At 37.8% G+C, this 25,266-nt stretch overlaps 4 protein-coding genes across 6 annotated transcripts in view; 3 read left to right on the top strand and 1 right to left on the bottom strand.

Annotated features, from left to right (window-relative positions):
• The window catches only part of LOC116690162 (NAD-dependent malic enzyme, mitochondrial), a 22,466-nt gene extending 15,048 nt beyond the window's left edge, over nucleotides 1-7,418 (top strand). The window contains exons 9-16 of one of the 2 annotated variants that reach the window (XM_032516939.1): nucleotides 1,407-1,520; nucleotides 1,660-1,771; nucleotides 2,230-2,372; nucleotides 2,537-2,639; nucleotides 2,859-2,929; nucleotides 3,403-3,501; nucleotides 3,834-4,000; nucleotides 4,035-7,418. In XM_032516939.1, coding sequence (XP_032372830.1) covers nucleotides 1,407-1,520; nucleotides 1,660-1,771; nucleotides 2,230-2,372; nucleotides 2,537-2,639; nucleotides 2,859-2,929; nucleotides 3,403-3,501; nucleotides 3,834-4,000; nucleotides 4,035-4,104 — 879 coding nt within the window. In that variant the 3' untranslated portion in view covers nucleotides 4,105-7,418. Of the gene's footprint in view, nucleotides 1-1,406; nucleotides 1,521-1,659; nucleotides 1,772-2,229; nucleotides 2,373-2,536; nucleotides 2,640-2,858; nucleotides 2,930-3,402; nucleotides 3,502-3,833; nucleotides 4,002-4,034 lie in introns of both variants that reach the window. The other variant, XM_032516940.1, reaches the window with a different exon arrangement.
• A 360-nt stretch (nucleotides 7,419-7,778) lies between these two features.
• LOC116690163 (zinc phosphodiesterase ELAC protein 1) lies at nucleotides 7,779-12,971 on the top strand. The gene is made up of 5 exons (XM_032516941.1): nucleotides 7,779-8,220; nucleotides 8,862-9,065; nucleotides 9,897-9,955; nucleotides 10,592-10,802; nucleotides 12,404-12,971. The coding sequence occupies exons 1-5, from the start codon at nucleotides 8,064-8,066 to the stop codon at nucleotides 12,883-12,885; spliced, it is 1,113 nt and encodes a 370-aa protein (XP_032372832.1). The 5' UTR covers nucleotides 7,779-8,063; the 3' UTR covers nucleotides 12,886-12,971.
• Nucleotides 12,972-14,775: 1,804 nt separating this feature from the next.
• LOC116690164 (uncharacterized) lies at nucleotides 14,776-23,509 on the top strand. Its single transcript, XM_032516942.1, has 4 exons — nucleotides 14,776-15,101; nucleotides 17,662-17,762; nucleotides 17,846-18,064; nucleotides 22,003-23,509. The coding sequence occupies exons 1-4, from the start codon at nucleotides 14,776-14,778 to the stop codon at nucleotides 22,137-22,139; spliced, it is 783 nt and encodes a 260-aa protein (XP_032372833.1). The 3' UTR covers nucleotides 22,140-23,509.
• Nucleotides 23,510-23,564: 55 nt separating this feature from the next.
• LOC116690165 (uncharacterized) overlaps nucleotides 23,565-25,266 on the bottom strand; it is a 55,372-nt gene continuing 53,670 nt past the window's right edge. For both annotated transcript variants that reach the window (XM_032516944.1, XM_032516943.1), the window contains exon 5: nucleotides 23,565-23,772. In XM_032516944.1, coding sequence (XP_032372835.1) covers nucleotides 23,637-23,772 — 136 coding nt within the window. In that variant the 3' untranslated portion in view covers nucleotides 23,565-23,636. The remainder of the gene's footprint in view (nucleotides 23,773-25,266) is intronic.

Here is a 25,266-nt window from a genome sequence, read left to right as displayed (position 1 = left end):
CTTGTAAAACATCAACCCTGTTGTCCACAGTCAAGATATGAATGTCATTTTTTTTCAGGAAAAACTGGGCTATTAGAATAGTTGTGCTGCAGTGAGGTCACTTGAATGTTAAATATGGTTGTAGGACCTTAAAGACAAATAAATAAATAAAACGGAACATGAATCTTACAGATGTGTTTTGATATCACACACAGAGCATTACAAGCTAAGCCAGTGTCTTCTCTAAAACACTACTCATATGTCTTGGGAGTCACATTGTAAAGAAATAAGCATTATAACTTATACATTTGACAAAATACATAAATTTTCTCAAAAAAAGTCCAGACGCTTTTTCCCTTATGACATTTATTTATGCAAATAATCAACATAATGATGTCATATTTATTGATATTACACCCACAAAAATACACAAACTATTTACATTTCTTCAAAAAAGGCCCCAATATACGCCAAATCTCAAAACAGTGACGCCAACCTCCTCTGTAAACCGGTAGTTATCTATCTTGTCCGCTATATAACATATTTGATGACATTAGACTAGTTTGACTAGGATACTATCTTTTTCAACTCTTTACTCTGTGCTCTCGCTATCGCCCATATAAGGCACATAGTGTTTCTTCATATAAGGCATAGAGTGTGCCTTCATTTCCGTAAATAAACTCACAATGGTTCATTGGAGAGCTATAGAATACACGGAGCACGGAGCTAGCGGCAGAAATGAGCAAAAATTTGATAAATTATGGACATCAAGTGGATAAATCTTGGATGTAACAGTTTGGATTTAATAATCAACGACCCTGAAAAAGGCACAAGTTCCAGGCTGGATAGAAAATCACCTGTAGAGGCTAGAAAGACCCCAAAGAGACCTCCGTTACCGCTAGCTTATTAGCTTTTAGCTGCAGCATTCGGTAAGTTTCTGTGTTTTATGGTTATTAAATGATTGAATTATGAATCAGAGGTGCAGTTTTTGTTCGGATACGATTCTCTCTGTTCCTGAGGTTTTGGGGCCTAAACTTAACTTTCATCGCCGCCACATGACGCTCACCTTTTATTCAGCAAAATTCAACCTCCATGACCCCTGAAAGCACCGTCATCTGGGGGTGCCTGTTGGCGGCTAAACTCACCTACCAACTGCGGCCCGGATTTTATCGTTCTGTTGCATCTGTTCATCTTACAGCGCTTTACTTAGTTGAAATTACGTTTATTTAAGGTAGAGTCTTTAGTCCAACATTTCTTAAGAACTTAAAATAATTTAAACTGTGCTCAACATTGACCAAACCTTTCTTGAGATTTTCTTAGGTATCTTAGGCATTGTCTTATTAGAAAATAAGGTTTTTAAGTTGTATTAAGGATACACTGTCTAAGTACTTTGAAAATGTAACTTTGTGCAATAATTTCCACCTTAGGCTGCCCTTGGTATTGCCAATCTGATTGTCATGGCCATGATGGAGAGGGGGATGACCCAAGCTGAGGCCAGAAAGAAGATCTGGATGTTCGATAAACATGGCTTACTCGTAAAGGTTAGTCTGTTTTGACAAAGACATCAACAACCAGAACATGTGTCATATGCCTTTGTGGCTTACTGCCTGGCTCACTGTATAATTTGTGAACACAGGTTTTCTTCTGTATTGATTTTTTGTTTTGTTTTGTTGCCACCAGGGAAGACCTCAGGAAACCGACTCTAACCAAGAGGCATTTGTCCATGACAGTCCAGGGACTGTACCAAGCTTCCTAGATGCTGTCAACACCATCAAACCCACAGCTATCATTGGTAAGGAACTTGCTATTTTCTTTATTGAAATTGCGGTAACACTTTAATTGAAGGTATCTACATAAGAGTGACATGACACTGTCATGAACACGTGACACATGAAACCTAACCATAACTTGTCATGACAAAACCGAAGGACACTTATTAAAAGAAGCGTTATGTCATAAATGTTTATGACTTGTTTATAATGTTTATGAAACGTTCATGACAGTGTCATGTCATTCTTATGTAGATACCTTCAAAGTGTCACGGAAATTTCTTGTAACTGTAAAGCCTCACAGTTTGGAATATGCGTGTTTTAGTTGTTAAACTGAACAAATTAATTCATAATGCTCTTATGATGTGTTATGATTTGTTTAATTGTATTCAACCAGGAGCTAGAATAACTATACTTTTATATTTAGGCTATTTAGTATTCATTCGATCATTAAATCTAAGTTTCTCTTTCCTTCTTCCAGGTGTGTCAGGAGCTGGACGTCTGTTCACCCACGATGTCATCAAGGTCATGGGAACCCTGAACGAACGGCCAATCATCTTTGCCCTGAGCAACCCGACCAATAAAGCAGAGTGCACAGCAGAGGACGCCTACACACTCACTGATGTACACAGTTCTTTCTTCTTTCCTGTCCTCCGCTTCTTTTTTTTGACTAACTTTTGAAATCAGGCATTAAGAGTTCCTGTGCTGCCAAATCACTCTTCTTGTTATTGTCCTTTCTTTTTCCCCTGTCCTCACCCTTTTCCCTTTTTTGTTTCTTTGTACCACAGGGTAGATGTCTTTTTGCCAGTGGCAGTCCATTCGGTCCAGTGACTCTGAGTGATGGCCGCGTCATCACTCCGGGACAAGGGAACAATGCTTACATCTTTCCAGGTGAAAGCAAAAACAAAATTCATAATTTATATTAATGAGAGTATGGAAAATGTATAAATTCCCTCGACATACAAAATGTCAATAACTTACAGTGTCAAGAAGAAACCCGAGCTTAGCGTTTGCACAATGTCTGCACTATAAGGAGACTTATTGACAATAAACAAAATGCAAAAAGTAATTTCAGTGTGTTTTTTAAAATATATTGTATGTGCATTTCAGGTGTGGCCTTGGCTGTGATCCTGAGTGGAGTGAGACACATCAGTGACACAGTATTCTTAGAGGCTGCTAAGGTCTGAAGTCATTACTAACTACTTCTCAGTCTCTTCTTTAAACTTGCTGACTTTCATCTTTACCTTTTCTCGAACCCATCCTGAACTTTTTACCTGACTCTGTCATGAATTGTATCGTATGTATTTGGTGTCATGTTTCCTCTCTTTCTAGACTAACAGCTAACAGATACGCAGATTATAAAAGGCTGAGCATGCTTCTTACTTTTTCTATCTGTCTCATCTAGCACACAGTGATGACATGTTAAAGATGTAATCTAAGTTGTGGTCGTTTGGTCATTTCTGTCACTTGATCTAACACTTCTTATTTTTCATATATCTTTTTATTCTTATTTTGTCTCATTCAAAAGCACATATTATTTTTAATACTTCACTGTATAAGGAGCAAATAATAATAATAGTAGTAGTTTTTATGTTTCTGTTTTTGACCCCAGAAACTAATCTTTAGCCTAAACCGGTTTGTATATCCCTTCCAGACCCTTTCAGAGCAGCTGACAGATAAAGAGCTCGAAGAAGGCAGACTCTATCCCCCCCTCTCCAACATCAGAGAGGTCTCGGTCCGGATGGCTGTCAAGGCAAGTCTCCTGAAAATGACAATTTCTCTTAATGGCAATACTAAATGCCCCAACCTTAGCTGAAAATGTCTGCTACTGATAAACATGTGAATGTGAGTCCAAACCTTAACTGGTCCTGCCTAACTTAAACCTCCTCTATCATCCTCGGATTTTCTTAATCCATGACCCAGTTCCACCACAGCCTGACACACATAGTAAGCTATAACCTTAAGCTAGTTAGCTCTTTGGTCAGTTTATCTTCCATTCGTCTGCAAAGTCCTTGCATTTGTGTGTTCAGTTTGTGTTTGCCTCTCAGTAGTAGTCATCCTAAAACTTTCTTTTTTCTGCTATAGGTGGTGGAGTTTGTCTATTCAAACGGCATGGCGTTTCGCTACCCTGAGCCAGTGGACAAGGATAGCTTTGTAAGGTCTACTATGTGGGACACTCAATACCACTCCTTCTTGCCAGACACCTATGACTGGCCAGCTGTCAGCTTCAGCCCCAAGACTGACGTAAAGTAGTCTGAAGTAGCCCCCCCCCCCCCCCCCCCCCCCCCCCCCCCCCCCCCCCCGCCTTTTGTTTTCCACTCAATTCTTAATCGCAGATCTTTTGAGATTATCATAACTTTCTTAGTGCAAACATGAATGTCCAGTGGAAGTCCATTACTTCTGCCCTGGTCCTGCATTCGCACTAAAATAGCATTATTAGATCTCTGAAAAGGTAGAGTGGAAAATGGCATTTGAAAGAGGATATTTGAATGAAAATGGCTATTTTATGCTTCACGTCCCAGTTCTTTATCACCTCTGCATCACAAACCTGCCCAGTGCCTGGAGTGCCATCTGGTGATGGGAAAAGGCAGTGTGGAAATCTGGCTTCCTCGTTCCAACTTTGAGATACATTTTAGTTTGATTATACTGTTTTAAAAAGAACATAACAGACATAATTCCATGTTATGTTACAGTAAATGGCCACAATAAGGGCTCCTGCACACTACTTATGTGGCGGGAGTGTGTCAGCTGCATGGCATGTCCGGTTTTATTTTGGTTCCCATGCTAACCGGCTAGAGCTTGCACCCTGCCTCCGTGACACGCTCGAAAAAGAAAACGTGTGCATGCTAGAAAGAGGATCTACGCTAATTTTTCATGCGACACGCGAGCATGTTGGAAGTGTTTTCAGGCAAAATAGAATACAAACAAACACATTTAATAAACAACATTTTAATGTTTGCATGAATGCAGATATAAATGTAATTTAAAAAAATATATATTGCACCTGTCAATACAGAACAAAATTATTATTTTTATTTTATTATTTAATTGTATCAAGGGGAAACATTCAGTGCACAAACAAGGCTAGCAGCAGCCGCGCTTCGTCAGACACGTTTCTGGTTTGCAAAGACATAGAAAACGCCACGCCGCCACCACGCAACAGAAACGCCACGCTTACGCCACGCAGGCAGTGCGCAGGAGCCCCTTATTGTTATTGATATGTACTAAAACACCAAACTTTTACCTAACAATCTCTAAGCCAATTAGATTGCGCTGAATAGTAAACCAAACACACTCAAAGTTAAGCTGGGTTTTTACAAGCAGTAATGACTCCATGGTTTGTTTTGTGTTTGTGTTATCATCCACTATCTTTCTTTTTAGTCATGAATAACCTGAAAATAAGTGGGTGCCATGCTAATCCAATGCCACACACACACATAATATACAAAACTATTGTCTTTTTAACCAATTTGAAAAGTTACTCACTCCATATTTTAGGTAGTGATGAGTCTAATTTGATGCAAAACAGTTGTTGTATACACTCCTGATTCAGAGCTTAGCTAGCACTTACTACTACTTTGACTATATGTAGCTACCTAGAGATTCCCTAACTGAATACCTGGTTATTAACCTGAACAACTAAAGAAAGACCTCGGAAATAATGATGAGATCTTAGGAAGGGAAATTTAATAAAAATGATATCTAAGAACACTCGAGAGAGGAAAAAAAACATCCACTTCAGCATTTAATTTGTTTGAATGCTTTTGTCACATTGTTTTTATTTCTCTGAATCTATTTTGGGTTTGTATTTATATATTTTTTTCCCCCGCGTGCTGTATATTCCTCTAACAGCCTGTCATGAACACTCCTTTAATAAATTGTGGTAAGAAAAAAACACATCCCTAAAAATGAACCCTATTGCTGAACTATGAACATTTGACAACCTATACCTTAAATATTTAAAGAAACTGCAAGATATTTTGTAGTTTAATTATATTTTGTGTACTATATATACACTTTTGTAGAAACTGAGACTGTTTATAAAAGTTGTGTTAAGTACACCCGCTGGTGTTTCGAGAGGTTGATCTGTGGGTTTTACTCCTTGGAACATGTTCAACATATTTACAGACTAAGCTTCTGGTCTACCGTGACCAGTGTTACTAACTCTTACACAGTCCTATTAACTCAGACAGATGAAAAATACCTTAGGCACGTTTATGTGTACAGCACCTTTCAAAGTGCTGTAGATGAGACATAAAAAACATTAAGAACAACACAAGCCAATACAAAGTAGACATAAATAAGATTTAGAAGAGTAAACTTAAATAGAAGGTTAAAAAAAAAAGCTAAAATAGAATATGAAAGATTACAGTCTAGAGCAAGATATGAATAAATAGTATTACATGTAATGTCATAAAAGGCAGAGGCAAACAGAAAGGTCACAAGTGTTAATTTAAACAAACAAAGACCTCAAGTTCCACACATGTGATGTTTGATGCATGAGCGATTCAAAAATCGTATTATTGGCATAATAAGAAAGTGACCCAAACAGCCTGCTGGGACCCAAACATCTTAAAATTAAAATCTTGACCTTTTTAATACAGGTTCACTATATTCTGGGGAATAAAAAATGGTCATGTCTCAAAATGACCCATGCATTGTTAAGGAGTAGTGCTGCCTATAAGATAATCACATAGATTGTTACTGGAAATATATATTTGCTATGAATAAACCGAGCAATGCTAGAGCATTTTGTGATTATAGTGATCTCCTATCAGTTACACATTTTAAAAGTCACTGTTAAAGAAGATGACAGAAGCACAACCTCCTTATCATAACATGCGGTTCTCAAAGTAAGATATCCATCAAATATATTCCAGTTCTATTTTCCTAATATTTCATATTTATGCCATCTACAGTGTGATGTACTGCGCTTACAGTATCTCAATCAATCAATTCTATTTGTCACGTGAAATCGTCAATCCTCTCAGTGAGACCTAGTACCGACAGTTAACCTTCCAAGGTTGTTTATAAGATCTTTATATTTGGCTCTGTGCTCTGATAGGCTGATGCAGTCTCTCGTAGTGATTAAGCCAAAGAACAACAATTCTGTGTTTAATTTAAAATGTTAGAATTGAGAAATTCTGACCATATACAATGGACACAAATACATACACACGCCCTCACAGCTGAAATGTGTTTAAGCCTGGTTTTAATGTAACTGCTTCATTTTTCAATTGGTCTGTTTAATTCATAGTATATTGCTTACAGGACTGAATTAAAAAAAAAAAGTTGTTTTGTTCTTGTTTTTTTGTAAAGAATTCCGTGAGCAGTTTTTCCTCTGATAGCTTGAGGTTGTGAACATATTATACAGGCAACGTTTTGTACTCATACATTTGACTTTAGTTGTATTTAAAAGAAACTAAAAACAATTTGACCTCAGTACGTGTTGGGTCATGTGTCTATCCAGTTGTTGTTACTAACCGTGATCGTCTATAATGAGTTTTTACATAAGGTAACTCCATATTTCATTGAAGTGTGCCTTCATATAGTGCTGTGTCCTTAAAGTCTGTGGTTCTGGAGTTTATTTTTGTTAAAGAATAATATTGCCTTAGCGTTTATGCGTTTATGCTGTTAGATGTGCAGAATAAAATCAGTTTTCACACTGGCTCTTTGGCTGCTGATTTTTAATTAGGGCCCATGCGCCTACAGCGGCGAAGGCCCTATTGAAACTGAAGGAATTGTTCCTTTCCTTTCTTGTATCTATGGTCCTGACCTATGCAACTGTGGTTTCTTGTAAGCCCATCCATCCATTCACTATTGCTATTGTTAAACAATTGTATTCTCTCTCTTTCAGTGATAGTGAGACCTATGTACGTCAATACAGCTAGTGTTATTAATACTTAGTGCACATGCGAATACCACTATCTAACTATTAGGCACACTCTAAAATGTCTTGCGGAATTTATATTATGATAGTCCGACTTGACGTGAACGTTGCACCGTCGCGAGTGTGACGTCATCCCCGTGTGACTGTTTGTATGGAGTTAGCCACTGTCTATGGAGCTAGCCCATAGACTGTATATTTATTAACGGTCAATGAGCTAGCCACTGTCCATGGAGCTAGCCCATAGATTGTATATTTATTAACGGTCTGTGAGCTAGCCTTAACTGTCTATGGAGCTAGCTCATGCAAAGTGACGCATGCGCGACTTAAATCTGCAGTCTCCTCACATTGGGCAGTGACAGGCTAGCATGCCTCTTCTACTCTAGCTAGTAGACAGTTTCCACCCGTTGCCTTGTAATTTTAGAAGAATGAGCATGGATATGACGTTCCTGGGGACCGGCTCGGCCTACCCGTCTCCTCAGCGCGGCGCCTCGGCCCTGGTGCTGCGGACACAGGGGGAGTGCTGGCTGTTTGACTGCGGGGAGGGAACTCAGACCCAGCTGATGAAGAGCCAACTCCGAGCCGGTGAGTCACTACAACTCCTCGTCGTGGGAAACTAAAACAACATTTTTAAAGTTCTCAAATACAGCCTGAATAAACAGTTATTTCAATACCAAACTCCAATACCAAAGTTATTAAAAACATAATTTGATTACTTGTAAGTACTTACTTACTTTTTCGTTCCGTGGGGAAGTTAGCTTAATTAGACTTGTTATGACATATACTATGACTTTTTTATGACATACTACACTAGGATTTTTTTTATGACATATGGCATACTATCCTATGACTTTCTTTCACATGCTATACTATTTTTATGACATTTCTATGACATACTATACTATGACTTTTTATGAAATTTGCATGACATACTGTACTTTCTGACTTATGACATAAAACACTGACATTTTTAACAGTTTTTATGACATTGTATACTTCAACATTTTAGACAATAAGACATTTTATGACACCGGTACTCACTTTTTACCCAATTTATTGTGTAACTAGAGATTTTACTAAATTATGTAATATACTTTTGACTCCCGCCTGACCCCCCCATCTCAAGGGCTTATTCTTCCTATAAACACTCCATAATCTTATTTAATTGAGACAAACTGTTCTTTCTCCAAACTGCCATTATACCAGCTTCATATGGTTCTACCCAGGTCGAATCACCAAGGTTTTCATCTCCCACTTGCACGGAGATCACCTGTTTGGTCTGCCTGGTCTCCTTTGCACTGTGAGCCTTAACACCAACCCCGAGCAGCAGAATCTGAACTGTGTGGACATCTATGGGCCCCGGGGCCTCCGGCACTTTCTAAGAGTGACACTTGGCCTCACAGGATCACAGCTGCTCTTCCCTTATGCAGGCAGGTCCAAAATGTACAACTGAGCTCTACTGTGTCCACACTACTGCAGTCTTGAAACCACTGGCAATCCATTAGTTTTAGCAGAAACAGCCAATGTAAAGTATGGGTTGCACATTCTGACAGGAAATTGCATGTTTTTTGCATTTGGGTGTCTGACTGCCACCTTCAAGAGATGACATTACAGTTTATTCAGATTCATTTACTTTTTTTCTAACTCTGCATACTACTTATTTAATTTAGTCACTTTAATGTCAAAATTACTTTATCCAACTATAATCTTTTTAGAAACGGACAATTGACGTTAGGTAGCAAACATGTTTACAATACAGAATATGAAACATTTACCAAGACATCCCCTGCAGGTTGAGTGTGTGTGTGTAGTACACAATGGACTGCTACCCATACCCAAATTGACTTCCCACGTAAACATGGGAAGTAAATTTCCAAGCCTGTACTTTGTTACTTTTACTTGAGTAAAGAAGTTAAATCAGTACTTCTACTTAAGTACATGAATTGAGTACATTTGGCATCTCTGCCCATACCAAGAAAAAATTGGCTCTATATATATCTTAAACACCCAGAATTTCCAATTTCAATTCAATTCATAGGACATGTAGCCTTTACAATAAAGATGATATTTTGCAAAACATCATCAAGATTTTAACCTTATCACAGCTATCAAATTAACACTTTTTCAGCCTTCCTTATTTGCTGTATTTTACACAGCAAATAAATTTACCATTTGACTTTATTGATTTAGATTTTTTTATGTTTCATTGTACTTAATTCTAATGTACTCTGCTCTCATCTATATTATGTATTTTACTCTAGTACATGAGCTGGAGCCTACACCTGACCAGTGTCCAGAAGAGGGACAGCTCAGTCTGGAGGTATGGGACTGTTTTTGATGTTATCCCTGCTTGGTAATAAATCACGCCTTAGTCCTCTTTATAGTGTAAAGTACAATACAAGTTCTTTTCAATAGGTTTCAACCGATATATTAATATATCATGCAGATATTAGTCTCTGGATTCCATTTATTTTATCACTGATGTAAAAAAAGACCAGTCTTTATAGCTCACTTATGAATACAGTTCCATAATTTTGGTCAAGCCATAAAAATCAGGCCCGGTCCAAAAAACTGGTGTGGATTCTTTTTTAACCCAACTCCACCCTTAACTACCAAAGCATGAAATGGGCTTCTAGCAAACATACCTTTTGCATATTTTTGCATTCATGACATTTAACAAAATCCATGTGTAAATTGTCCCCATGCATAATACTTTAAGCCCTCCCTTTCTGTGAGGTCAATGCACATCTGCATCCATTTTGCAATGTTAATATGTGTAATTTAAAACTTCGGCGTCCAAATGTCAACAAAGAAAATCGGCCTAATTTTTAAACTCGACTTTCATTCATTTATTTAAACGTATTTAAAAATGTTCCTCAGCCCAATAGAACAGTGACAGTGTTCTTCACTCACACAGAAGCATGCAGTCTTTATGTTTTGTGCTGTGTCTCTTCAGATGACAGCGGAGTGTGGACCTCTGCACTCACAGGAGCAGCAGGGCAGGACGATCTCCCTGGACGTCTCCAGCGACTGTTACCTCCTCTTTGAAGACAAGAAGTTTGTGGTGAAGGCCTTCAGGTTGTTTCACCGCATCCCCTCCTTTGGTTTTTGCGTTCAGGAGCACGATCGAGCTGGGAGACTGAAGACGGAAATCCTAAAGGAACTAGGTCAGTTTTTAGATTTCTTTTTTATTTACTTGAATAGTTGTAGCAAAAAATGGCAGAAAAGTATAAATTTACTCAACGACTCCAATTTTATATTAAAATGTATAACTACACTGATGTATAACTACACTACATGATCTTGTTTTCACTAACTCCCTTGTAATATGATCCAGTGGCATAATGTGATACCGTTTGTATCGTTAGTTGTCCCCGCTCCACTACTCATTAGACAATGAGAAGAACGGCAAAGAAGTGCAACTTCACCGACTGTGTCCCATCATTGAGATGCTTCAACAGCAGCAGAGCAAGGCTGGGCTCCATTCCTCTAACCCATCACATACAGTGTATCTGAAATGGGTTATACTATACTATGACTTATATGACGTACTATACTATGACTTTATTATGACTTTTTATGACATACTATGCTGTGACTTTTTAATGAGTTTTTATGACATAAGATACTATAACTTTAATGACATTTTTATGACATAATATACTATGACTTTTATGATGTACTATTCTATGATTTCTTAATGACTTTTTTTTATGACATTGGTATGACATATATACTATACTGTGGCTTTTTATGAAATAACATACTGACTTTATGGCATTTATTTGACATAGTATACTATGACTTTTTTTTTTACATACTATACTATGAGTTATTTACGACATTTTTATGACATACAATGCCATGACTTTTTTATGACACACTATACTATGACATTTTTACATACTCTACTACTTTTTATGACGTACTATACTATGACTTTTTAATTACTTTTTATGACATACAACACTGACATTTTTTTATTTCATAGTATACTACGACATTTTAGACATACTATACTATGAGTTTTTATGAATTTGTTTGTCATATTATACTATGAGTTATTTATGACAGTTTTTTGACGTACTATACTTTTACTTTAATTACTTTTTTTAGCATACTATACTACAACATTTTATGACATACTACACATGACTTTTTAATTACTTTTTTACATTTTATGTCATACAACACTGACTTTAAAATTTTTTTATTACATAGTATACTATGACATTTTATGACTCTTATGGCTTTCTATGACATTTTTATGACATACTATACTATGACTTTTTATGATTTTATTTTACAAACTGTACTGTGACTTTCTATGACATTTTCATGACATGCCATACTATGACTTAAAGAACAAATGTAGGACAGTATGTGACATTTTAGATATTTCATGACCTACTATGCTATGATAATTTTATGACATTTTCATGACATTCTATACTATGACTTTTTATGACACTTGTGACATACTATACTATGACTTTTTATGGTTTTATTTTACATACTGTACTGTGACTTTTTATGACGTTTTTATGACATACTGTACTATGACTTTTTATGACATTCTATGCTATGACTTTTTTATGACATTTTTATGATGCACTATACTATGACATTTACCCAAATTAAGTCTAATGTACACAGGTCACCTAATACTATTACACTCCTGTGGTACAATAAGCTATTTCTAAAAAGAAAGTGTCTTCTAAATGGAACTTGTGTATTATTGTGAATGATCTGATTTTGTGTCCCCCAGGCCTGAAACCAGGGCCACTTTATGGGCAGCTGAAAGCTGGCGAGCCTGTAACTCTGGAGAGCGGGCGTGTTGTTTTGCCGGGTGAGGTGCTGGAAGAAGCCATTCCTGGAAGGAAAGTCTGCATCTTAGGAGACTGCAGCTCAGTTCTTGGGGAAGGACCGCTGAGGTTGTGCAATGGAGCGGACGTTCTGGTTCACGAGGCCACCCTTGGGGATGAGCACAGAGAGAAAGCAGTGGACCACGGACACAGTACACCTAAGATGGCGGCAGCGGTGGCTCGGGCTTGCTGCGCGCAGAGGCTAGTGCTGTACCACTTCAGCCAGAGGTACAAACCCTGTTCCCTGCAGAAGGAAGGAGAAGAGGATGATGTCTCAGAGCTCAAGAGACAGGCAGATGATGCTCTACAGGACAGTGGTGTAGAAGTTACTCTGGCTGAGGACTTTCTTACTCTGCCCATTCCCCTCAGAAGACCAAGACAATGAACTACTAATGTAGTTTTTATATTGCCTCATTATATATTGACAATCTCATGTTTAATGTTTGTTGTTGATGTTAAACAAAAGAAGAAGATATTCCTGTATCAATAAAGATAGTTTCTTGAACCTTTCTCATAGTGACATTTTTGATTGTCTATATTTCTGGATGTACATTTTCTTTTTCAAAAACATAACTGCTATAATTTTTCCTTTTTAAACTTCAAAACACAATATAAAATACATGTGTTTATGACTCCTGATTGACTTCCGCTTGACTCCTGCAGATAATTTTGAATATAGGGTTTGCATTAATCACAATCATACAATTATTATGAATATATAGCAAGGGTAATACAATGATAACAAATTAAACTTGACTCCAGCTGAACCCGCCTGACCCCCTCAAAAATGAGTTCATTCATCTCAAGGGGTTAGCCTTACAATTAACACTCTATAATCTGATTTATCTGAGACAAACTGGTCTCTCTCTCTCTCTCTCTCTCTCTCTCTCTCTCTCTCTCTCTCTCTCTCTCTCTCTCTCTCTCTCTCTCTCTCTCTCTCTCTCTCTCTCTCTCTCTCTCTCTCTCTCTCTCTCTCTCTCTCTCTCTCTCTCTCTCTCCACATTGTACCATTACAGCCGGAGGTACAAACCCTGTTCCCTGCAGAAGGAAGGAGAAGAGGATGATGTCTCAGAGCTCAAGAGACAGGCAGATGATGCTCTACAGAACAGTGGTGTAGAAGACGTTTTTATGACATACTATTCTATGACTTTTTTTTATGATGTACACAATATAATATCTATTTTATAAGACCTGACACATAAAATAATTCAGTTTCTGTAATTCCACCAGACAGTTTTTTTTATGACATTGGGCTATGACTGACTACATGTTCCTGTTGTGTTAGTGTTTTGGAAGAATTATGTGATTTTGAGACATGTTTGCAGTGTTTTGGTAGACATTGTGTATTATGTTAGTGTATTTTTGTATTTTGAAAATTAATATTGGAGTTAAGTTGACAATGTGTGATTTTGAGCATAAAGTTAACCATTTTGCCAGTTGTGTGTTGTAGGTGTGTTGGTGCATTAAGAGTTTAGTAAAATTGTTAAAAGTATTGAAACAATTGTCATTGCAATTGTAAAAAAAACTGTTATGTAACGTGTGTAAATGCTGAACTTCATTGCACGACATGACATTATAATGACAGACATCTTTCATAATGACACAAAGAGTGAAAAGGCTGTATTGCTATTGAGAGGACAACATTTTGTTACTTTAATGTGAAGAATCATAGAATCAAAAGCAGAGTAAGCTAAATGGGGATGAAAAGGATGCAACTGATAAGTGAAAAAAAGATTGAGGATGCATTCCAACGTTGAGACACTATCACTACAACAACTATACCAACTTGAAGATGTCTATTGTTACCTCTGGATTGTTATACATGTTTGTGTCTAGGTTAATGTAGGTATCAATATTAAATAAGAATAGATGTACATTGAAGAGAATTCTCATAACTTAAAGGATCAGTCCACCCAAATTAATTTTTTTATACTTTCAATATCTAGTCATGCAGATAATTTTGGATTTATTTGTCCAGGATCGGAGATACCTGAATGGAATTGTGTTTGTAGTTTTCATAACACTGCAAAATTATATTTGCCAAACTCAAGTGCATCAGTTTCTCAGGAACAGTAATCCTAGGACCTTCCTCTGTTATGCTAGGTGTTTTGCTGCATTCGGAAAGACATTGATTTGAACATGGTGGGCCTTAAGAATGCACGGAATGGCAATCACATCTATTCTAATTACTTTCCTACCATCACCATGCTGTCAGCTGCTCTTTAATTACCTAACAACACACTGGTCACTATCCTGTGCACTGCACACTGTCACCATGAGCCTTCAAACTGTCTTCCTCACGCTCTTAGTTTGTTTTCAAATTTCCTCATTTCTCTCCCCTCATCCGAACTCCGCTAAGAAGTCGGGCTGCTTCAAAATCAACAACTGCAAGTGTATCATGAAGGATGGGAGCGGGGTGATAAACCTGAATGCTATGGGAGATGCCGAGGGTTTCCTGGGGCATTTGAAGCCTGTGTCAGCAGAGAACATGCCAGTAGGTGCAGAAATCCTCCTGTCCTTCAGCCCCTGCCAGCCCTTCTCCCAGCCAGAGGACCTGACAGGAGCCGACTGTACCAACGTGGCTGCATGTCTCATAGTCAGGTAGAGTAGACAAGACATTTAAATAATTGCTTGTGTAGTAAAACTGACTTTTTATAGCCTTTCCGATGAAGCGTGTTGGATGCATACCAGGAGTGATTGTAGGGTCTTTAGCTTTCCCTGGCACCCTTATAGCGTGATTTTTTAAAATGTTATTCTGCATTGAATTATGTAAGGATAGAAGACACCAACAACATATTTTAATACTGAGCCACAAGACCATTATTACAAAGGTGAGGTGGAATTACAAATGAAATTGGATATGTATCTATGGAAGAGCAGACATTTCCAAAATGCAGAATTAATGACTTGAAAATTCAAGATTTATGCAAGATCGACCAATGGCTGACAAGCACTATTTCTGAAAAAGGCTCAGAATTAGTTTTCTGAATTTTGTAGCCATTTACATTCTGGTTTTAGGTTCAAAATGCTGTAGGGCAGAACTCCTTACCTAACAAAAGAACTTTTTTTAGCAATTATTTTATAAGGGATACTGTATGTACTTTCTTATCAAATTTTGAAGAACAAGACACCAGCTTTTTTTCTAAAATATTGGATTACTAACAATAAGGAAACTAATATCAACAGCTTTATCTTGCTAAATTAGTCCATAATAGTTATTTGTTTATAATGTTGTTGATCACAATTGTTGACTTCAATCAAAAGAAATGGTTTTGTAAGAATGTTTCCAACCTCATATTGAGTGTAAATATTCAGATTCAGATTCTGTAACATCTCCATTTTGATTGGATATGTCAATAGACATATTAAGCTGTTTAGCTGCAGTTTGTCCACTTAGAGTGTGAATATAGTATGACGTCAAGATTCTTCCTATCTGTTTTTTCTTTTTAGTCACAAGTCTTGAATTCAGGTGAAGGCTAATGCAGAATGGCTGTACTTTTTATCCTGTCATACTAACTCAAATTACCTATTGTTACAACTTCCACTTCAAAGCAAAATGTAGTTCAGGGTAATTCATGTAAAAGTTATGAGACAATGGATGTTACTTGTGTCAATGCCTCTGGTTTTGGTCACTGCTGGAATTCTCTACTCACCTATGCCACAGATAAAATGCAATTACAAGTAAAAGTCTTACATCCAAAACCTAAAAGTAATATACAGAAATGCTGTCAGCTCAATGTACTTTTAGTACAAAAGATTGAGCACAGCTGGTTTTATCTTCAACAATGCATGGTATTTTAAGCTTATTAATATAATTTCTATTTGAAAAGTAACTAGTAAGTATAGCTGTGACTAAAAGTGAAATAAAGAGTAAAACGTACAATATTTTCATGTTGTAATGGAGTAGGACCATGGCACCACATTTCTCGAAGTAAGGTGAATAAAGTCTAAGAAGACTGATCTTGTTTTTGTTCTTGATCTATCTATCTATCTATCTATCTATCTATCTATCTATCTATCTATCTATCTATCTATCTATCTATCTATCTATCTATCTATCTATCTATCTATCTATCTGATTATATTGTATGTTATGTGTAAAGTTAGTGTTGTGACCACAAGGGGCACTTTCTATTATAAAAAAAAAGGTTTTCACAGTTTTTCAATTACTTGGAAAATGGTTATGTACACTGTGTGTGTCTGTCTAATAATGGATGTCAGGAAGGGGGGGTAATGGGCTGAATTTCTGCCTTGGGCCCCACAAAAGTCTGACCCCTGGCCCACACACATGTTGGGGAGAATAGCAAGTTTTTAGATAGAGTTGAGCTTTGGGTGGATCTGCAGAGGGTCAAAGCCAACAACAATGTGGCACCACTGTCTCCAAAATTCATCAACTTCCAGCGTGAAGGCAACTACGGTAAAGGCAACTGCCAAGCACCAGCCATCCATTCTACAGGGTGCTTCTGTCTGGGAGATGTAAGTGGACCTGGGAAGTAGGCTCGTCTTCCTGCAAGACATCGCAGCGACCTCACTCCGTCCGGACCTGGTCAGGAGCACCAAGACCATCTTAGCAGCTGAACTTACGGTTCCATGGGAGGACAGGCTAGCTATCTCGCACACACTCAAGAAGGCTAAGAAACAGGACTTGATCGAGGAGGCTCTTCTTGTGAATGCAACCATGTTTTCTATCAAAGTCGGCTGTCGCGGTTTCCCAGCAACATCTTTGCACTTTTTCTTACAGAAGGTGGGCCTGGATCCAAAACATCTGAAGAAAGCCACCAGGGAAATTGCTCTGGCAGCCGAGACTAGCTCAAGATGGCTGTGGCTGAAGAGAGCCCACAGTTGGAACCCCACTGCGGGTGAACGCTAAATGCTCTTTGCTGCCCCACTTAGGTGAAGCATACAGGTTAAGGGGCAAAACACTAATGAACCCAAAACACCTGCTGACGATGCAAAGGAGTCCTTAACAATGTGGATGCTCCGCCCACCTTCTCGCCTTGGAACACCATCACAAAGACACCATATCCAAGCAGCTCTTGCTTTTCTTGCTTGCATCAAAGCATCTTTAATGTTTCTCTCACCTTGAATGGTATCTTTTAAAAAGTGTTCCAATCCTCTATTGTTATATTATATCTTGCCATGTTATTTTATATCTTGCCAGGCTCAACAGCTACATTAGCCGCTATATCACTTATGGAAGACATGACGGGAATGAATTCCACTACAATGACACCCTGAAGATGCTGTCTGTCTCATACTTTGGTGAGCTCAAACACCAACATGTTTATATTTAACAACTAACAAATTATGTCACTGATCATTTTGTTGTTCTTCTCCTGTTCCAGTTCATGCGGGGCAGCCGCTGACAGTAGTGCATTACCACTGCAATCCAAACCAGTCCACTTCTTTGATCCGGGACCAGAAACTCCGCACTGGGGAACCCTTGCAGATCTGGGTGGAGAGCCACTGTGCCTGTCCAAATGCCTGTGCCATGGGAGATCTGGGTCTAGGCACCATCTTCCTCATCATCCTCTCCCTCAGTGCAGCTGCATACTTCATCCTTGGTAATGCTTGTTATTACATTTAGTTTAGACTGCCAATAAAGTGAAGTGCAAGAATTTCTGTAAGAGAACAAGACTGAAATACCTGTTCCAAGCATTACAGTCTACACAGACCCCAATGTTCATTACACAGCACCATAGGGTTATTGGACAGTTATATCTTACTAGTAGTAAGAAAGTAAGTTCAGTCAGGTACACTCTCATCACAGATTTAACTATTTATTGCAACACATGGAAACACAGTTATGCTTGGAGTGGATGGCTCTGCTCTTATTATTGCTCCCTTGATTCTGTATACAAGAGTGGCCCAAAAGCAAGACATTGAAAAGCATATTACACCCTCGTCTTGTGTGATGTGTGATGTGTGATTGATATGATAATTCAACCAGCGGGCATATGACTTCTGTGTCCATTATGAACAAAGACAATGAACAACTAACTTTAGTTGTATAGCAGCTTTCAGGAGCAGAATGTCACAATGTGCTCTACAAATAGAAATAAGGCAATGAACATTACTACAGACTTAGGAAGAATAAAAACACCATTCAGGAGGGTGTTACAGAGCAGAATATGCAATCTCCGAAATGAAAGGCTTCCTCCTCCGGGATCATGAAGGAATAACTGATACTTTAGGTTTAAGAGTGGGATTAGAAGAAGCTATGGGATGGAGGATTGAAATCATTTGTACTCAGCAAGTGTAAGCCTTAATTGCTATTAAACTTGCTGAGCAATCCCCTGGAGATTTTTGGCAGTGGGTGCTGTGGCAGGGGGAGCCACGGTCCACGTAGATTTTAAAGATACTATGGTACACAGGTTCAATATTCTGCAGACCACACACTCGCCCCTCCTCTCCATGAAGTACAGCTGAAGTGTACAAACTATATCCCATCAGGACATTCTAAAACGCTCAACTTGAAAAAGCTTAACATGGGTTGATGTACCTAAACAACAATCAGTGATCGCCAAACTTCTCTCTCATATTGCTCCTCATAACCTCTGAAAACTCTCAAAAAAATGAACCCAAAGTCCAATTATCACGGACATTGTCTGACAGTAAGCATTTCTGCTTCCTAAGAGCCTACTAAGGAAAAAACTTAAAGAACAACAATCAATGATTACAAAATTACTCATGGCCCTATTTTGTCACAAACACTGTCTGCCCTCCTCGTCGGATCCCTGGCAGGAGCCTGCAAAAGCTCCAGCATATTCAAAATTGCGCTGCCCGGGTCCTGACGAGAAGGCGCAAATATGATCACATCACCCCGGTCCTGAAATCCCTCCACTGGCTGCCCATTAAACAAAGAATTCAATACAAAATCTGTCTACTTACCCACCGGTGCATTCATGGAACTGCCCCTACCTACCTCAGTGAACTCCTCACCCCACACACCACCTCACGAAACCTCCGCTCCTCCATCTCCACCTATCGCCTGCTCCAACCTAGGACTAAACTGTCTACGATGGGAGACAGGGCCTTCCAGGCAGTCGCCCCTCGGCTCTGGAACGCACTCCCAGAGTCCCTGAGGGTCCCACAAACGGTGGAGACTTTTAAAAAGGGCCTAAAGACACTATTATTTCAAAAGGCCTTTTAAATAGTTATTGTTTTAATTTTAGTTTTATGGTGTTTTATTATTGCTTGTAAATTGTTATTGTACTCTGGAAACTGTTTTTAACTCCCTATTAATTGTAGCCCTTTGAGATTTCCTTGTGAAATGTAAAGGGCATTATAAATAAAATGTATTATTATTATTATTATTAAAAAAAAAAAACACAATCCAACGATTATAGAAATGATCTCACATTAACTTTTTCTTCTACATTGGCTTAACATGGTTTAATGTACCCAAACAATGATCAGTGATTACCAAATGTCTCTCCTATTGCTCTTCATAACCACTAATGAAGCAGAAATGCATAATGTCAGATAACGCCCCTACTAATTGGACTTTAAGTTAGATTTTTTGACAGTTTCCAATGATTTTGAGGAGCATTATGAGAGAGAAATTTGGTAATCATTGATTGTTGTTTATATACTGTACATTAAACCACGTTAAGCTTTTTCACAATACACCTATCCCAACATGGCCTGCATAGCGAACTCCAAAAACCAGCGATGAAAAATGTAGGCTAAATCTAAATCTATGTGAATGTGTGCATATTAACTAAAATGTTACGTACATGGTGCAACCAATGTAAATAATATATTAATAGCTATACATGCATAATCAAAATGTCTGTTAAAACAAGGAGCTTGACACACCAGGATCGGTTTTCTAGATGACAATGTATGATTATTATTTCAAAACAAACACAAGTACATTAAGTGTTCATACACCGCACATAAAGGCCAAAAAAGGCCCAAGTTCCACAAAGTTACAGACTATGCTAAACCTCTTTCCAAATTCTTAAAAGTTACAGGCTATTTGTTTCTTCATAACAGGGATACATAAATCACAATCATACTAAATATAGGCTACCATACGGCAAAGACAAAGAGATGTTGGACACCGTGTCTCTACCTTACAATGATTTGGTCAAAAGAATACATGAATAGGTCAAAAGGTCAAAACGCATAATAGATTTACATAAAATTATTTTAAAAATCAAAGGATGAGTTTTTTGAAAAACTAAGTTTTGTGCAATGTGTAAGAGAGTTAGCTGAGTGCAACAAAAGTGTTTTGACATGAATAGGTCAAAAGGGCAAGCTGCATAATAGTTTTTTCAAAAGTGCAAAATGTCCAACGGCCAATACAGAACCAACTTTACCACGGTTACGGAGTCAGGTTTTCAGGTGGTGAAGTATAATAGACCTTTCTGATCCAGCAGTAGACACTGGTAAACAGAGGCACACTTGTTTGTAGAGCTGATACAAAGCAAGTTCTTTGACTGAGTGGAATGCTCTTTGGTTTAAAATCACTAAAAGTATCCCTCTCTTCATCCTACACACCCCAAACATGACATACAAAATGTTATGGACCAGAAACAACAACCAAAGATTTTCATGAGCTATCACTTTTTGTCATTGCAGTTTTAAAGCTTCGCCACCAGGTGGTGATGCAGCACCCCCAAAACCCTGATTTCCCAAACAAATGGAATTTTGAGAACATGTCCTCTGGAGACAGTGGTGGAGTCATTTTAAAGTATTTACACTTCAGTTTTTCCATTTTAATGCTGCTTACAGTAATACTTCTACTAAGCTACATTTATATTTACCATGTACCATAGATTTGCACAGACAGATCGACTATGGACCAGCCCATTGCATACCATTTTTAAACCCCTTTAAATTTAGGAGAAATTATCTCACTTTTGATTGTTCTGTAACAAACCAACCACAAAAAGTATGAACAGCTGTGGAAAAACATCTTCATTCCTCATTTTGCTTTGCTGGTTTCCTTTCAGATTATTTTCATAGTCAGTCTATTTTTTTCCGTTTATGAGTCATGTTGATGACCCATCTATGTACTGTATATAGTAATATGTAGTCTGAAACTAGAATTTTACATATATATATGTCACAATTTTGACGAGATGCAAGAGATGCTAAATCCATGACATTTATAAATTGATAAGTGAAAAGTTTGATTAGTTGAAATAATGAGACAGTCTTTTTTTCCTCTCTCATAATGCATGTTTACTATGAATAAAAAAGTGAAAAATCCTTATTTAATAGCTCATAATTATTCGTTATCTTATAATTATGATTTTGTATAATTTATTAAACGTTTTGATTTATTATTCCATAACTTTGAGTTAATCGAACCCTGACTTCTAATGTTACACTTAGTAGCTCAGCATTTTAGACTTTTTTGACTGTCATTCAGAATTTTTGTATCTGTTTTCTTCCTGGTAGGACTGGACTTTGAGGATTGACGCTTACAGTAAAATTCCATTAACACACAGTTTCAGTAACTTTCTATTTCCTTTCCTTCTGCCCACAGGGTCCTGTGCTCTCAGGCCTTTTCAGAGCAGCAGTGGAGTCCAGATCTCTCCAGAGCACAGTGTGTGGTGTATGATCTGCTACCTCTGTACTGAGAGTAGGCCTGCAAGAAGACACTACACAGAGACAGCACACTGAATGATAAGCAGCTGCCCGTCCCTGGGGCACTGCAAGGTGTCTCAACGTGTCCCAGGTTCTGACCTGAAGGTGTCATCATGTCCCATGGGGGGGGGGGGCCAAGAGTCAGCATGGTTTTGTTTTTGCAATTTGCTCAAAGGGACGGGCTTGCGCTCTATAAACTTGTACACTGCATTGTGTGGACTTAATCAGTACATGATACATTTCTTTTGGTTAGGTTGTTTTGCTTAAAATCCCATGTTTTGTGTATATTCAATACATTTTGAAAAAATGAAGGTATTAATTACACATTATGCAAAAAAGGCATTTGACAAACACAATAGTAATTGAAAATGTAAAAATCTTACAAATTGACCTTTTCATCAGATCTGTTTTTATTTGCTAATAAGGAAACTTACTTTGACTACTGATTATGTTTTTTTCATTATTACACTGTAACACAAAAATGTATATGCTCATGGCTAATACAAATGGCTTCATTGTAAGCATTACAAATATACCTGAAATTAGTAAAGAAATACACATCCAAACTGACTAAAAGCTCTGGTTAAAAAACTACAACTTACATATTCTTACTAATGCACTCTTGTATGGTGTAGTTTCTATTTTGGGCAGACTCAACCAGTATGTAAATATGTGTGGGGCCTCCATTTATCCAGCTGCACACAAACAAATTGGCTCAAATTGTTATCTGTCAGGGCTGCACAATTAATCGCACTTTTATTTAAATCGCAATATGCAATGACAAATTGCAGGGCCGTGGGTGGAGGTTGGGGTGCATTATTTGTTAAAGGCAAAACATGCGTCCACCATTCTAAATGAAGTACTGTGGTGCTGCAGACATGTCCCGGCCTACGCACAGTATCCTACTGACTGAAGAAAAATAAATCTTTGTTTAGTACAGATCCTTGCATAAATCATGCTATAATCATTTTTACTTTTTTAATTTGAATACTTCCAATGAAAATTAGAATTATGAAATGATAAATGATCATTTGTTCCATTATCGCGAATCATATTGCCATTGCAGCATCAGTCAAAATAATTGCATTTAGATATTTTCCTTATATCGTGGAGCCCTTTTATCTCTTATCAGTTCTGAGATTTGTTGTCCTTTGTAAAAGTATAAAGGACAGAATATATGATATAATAATTATAACTTTTATTTGTATAGGACTTATAAAAACAGCGTACAAAGTGCTTTAACAGAAGAAACAAAAGAAGAAACAAAACATAAATATAAACAGCACATCAGTACACATACCCATGCATACACATTAAAATATGGGACAGCTCTAAAGGTACATTAAAACATATACTGTACATAAAAAAGGAAATTCACAAATAGATTGAAGATAAGTACAAATAGCAAGTTATAGGAGGAGTGGCGAAAAACAGAGAAAAGGCAAATGGATAAAAAGGATAAAAAGACTGCATCACATGAAAGCAAGTCTATAAAAATGTGTTTTAAGAAGGGATTTAAAAGAAGTCACTGATTTAGAAACTTGACCTCTCAGCTGTGCTATCAGATGGTGTGCTGTGCGGCGTGTCGGGTCCTGTGTTAGGTTGGTCTCCTCTGGTGTGTGAAGGATTGACCTTGGATTCCGGAGCGCTAGTCTCCTCTGCTGGAGTCCTGCAGTGAGCACAGAAACCCAACATGTAGTGATGTAGTAGTCTCAAAACACTACCTTGCTTTTCTTACAGCTGTAGAGGATTGTTATAGTCTTGGTTAAATATGTCATGGGCTGATCTCTTTACAGCACATCTTCTGACTGTAAAACAGTAAACAAGAGGATTTTCCAAAATGTTGCACTGTTTCTTTAAAGTTAGACGTGTATTGATATAAAAGTTATGATTACCTTGGTATTAATTAACACCATTGCCTACCACCATTAAATTACCTTCAAACTTTGTGTTGATGAACTCCACTTAAAAAGCAATGCCATGTTCCTTGAAGAGAGATTTAATACAATCCGTACCTGAGACCCAGACCGGTTCATGATTGTAATAGTTCCTATTGTCATTACTTTTATTGTTGTTGTAATAATTGTTGTTGTTATTAAACTTAATTTTATAATTATTGGTGTCATTATTATCATTATAATCATTACTATCATTATTATTAATTTAATTATTATTAATAACATTATCATTTTTCACGAAACTAGGATAAGGGATTAAGCCGGGATATCCAAGTTATCCTGGATGAATTTAGCTTTGACTCGGTTGCAGGAAAAAGGATTGAATTAAACCCAGCCAAGTAACCATGGAGATTTATTCTTTGCGGCTAGCCTGGTCCGGAGCAGGCTAACAGCCAGGCTAAGATTAATCCTGGAGTCTCATGTGTCAAATCAGCTGCCTTCTGATCCAGAATAAACCTGTTTGACAGTTATTCCGTCTGTTCTGCTTTAATTTTATTAACATCCATTAGCCTACTTGTCACTATTGTTCTCGCGAGTTTGATTTAAACCCTACTACACTTGTTCAGATGGTTAAATAGTTGCACTGGCACCCAGATGCGGAGTGGGACTTTTCCCGGTGGGACGGTACTGTTTCGAGGCTGCCTGGCGTGTGGCCGTTGCCCTGTGGCCAGTGACCGGTGACCGGTGACCGCCGCCTGCCGGCAGACCTGCGAGTCGCGTCAGCGTCCACTCTCTCTGTAAAAGTAGAGATGAGCAGCGCAGCGTCCGTGGTCTCAGCTTCAGGTTCATACAGGACGCTCTCCGATATTAATGTGGCGATATTCCCAAATGATAATAATGGCAGACTGGTCAGAGACTGATACATTCATGATTAATTTTCTTGTTGCTTATCCTTCTCTAATAAAGGACAGTTTGTGTTACTCCTAAATATATAGGCACACTGTTTTTTATTATAGCTTACATTGGTTTCATAACCTTCTCAATTAGTCTCACATTCCTGGACCAATAACGTGGCCTACATACAGTACGTATGTAGTGTAGTTTACATTCATCACACCGGGAACACCACAATGCTTCTTAATCTTTTTATTTTGGTGCAGTCACTTGTCAGAAGAACAAACCATAAATATTGTTTTACAAATGCTCACAGCGTGTATTAAAGTCACCCACTTCTTTTTCTAGTTGTTGTCCCTTTCTGATTGTTC

This window comes from Etheostoma spectabile, chromosome 5, assembly GCF_008692095.1.
Source record: "Etheostoma spectabile isolate EspeVRDwgs_2016 chromosome 5, UIUC_Espe_1.0, whole genome shotgun sequence".
NCBI lineage: Eukaryota > Metazoa > Chordata > Actinopteri > Perciformes > Percidae > Etheostoma > Etheostoma spectabile.
The sequence above is the reverse complement of the archived record's forward strand: the minus strand, read 5'-3'. Positions and strand labels throughout refer to the sequence as shown.

What these genes read in the sequence shown, in the direction of transcription:
- LOC116690163 (XM_032516941.1), top strand. Translation starts at nt 8,064, where the DNA reads ATGAGCATGGATATGACGTTCCTGGGGACCGGCTCGGCCTACCCGTCT. An exon ending in GAAGAGCCAACTCCGAGCCG is followed by an intron (nt 8,221 to 8,861) that starts GTGAGTCACTAC and finishes GGTTCTACCCAG; the next exon opens with GTCGAATCACCAAGGTTTTC. An exon ending in AGGGACAGCTCAGTCTGGAG is followed by an intron (nt 9,956 to 10,591) that starts GTATGGGACTGT and finishes GTGTCTCTTCAG; the next exon opens with ATGACAGCGGAGTGTGGACC.
- LOC116690164 (XM_032516942.1), top strand. Translation starts at nt 14,776, where the DNA reads ATGAGCCTTCAAACTGTCTTCCTCACGCTCTTAGTTTGTTTTCAAATT. An exon ending in GCTGCATGTCTCATAGTCAG is followed by an intron (nt 15,102 to 17,661) that starts GTAGAGTAGACA and finishes ATATCTTGCCAG; the next exon opens with GCTCAACAGCTACATTAGCC. An exon ending in AGCTGCATACTTCATCCTTG is followed by an intron (nt 18,065 to 22,002) that starts GTAATGCTTGTT and finishes TTCTGCCCACAG; the next exon opens with GGTCCTGTGCTCTCAGGCCT.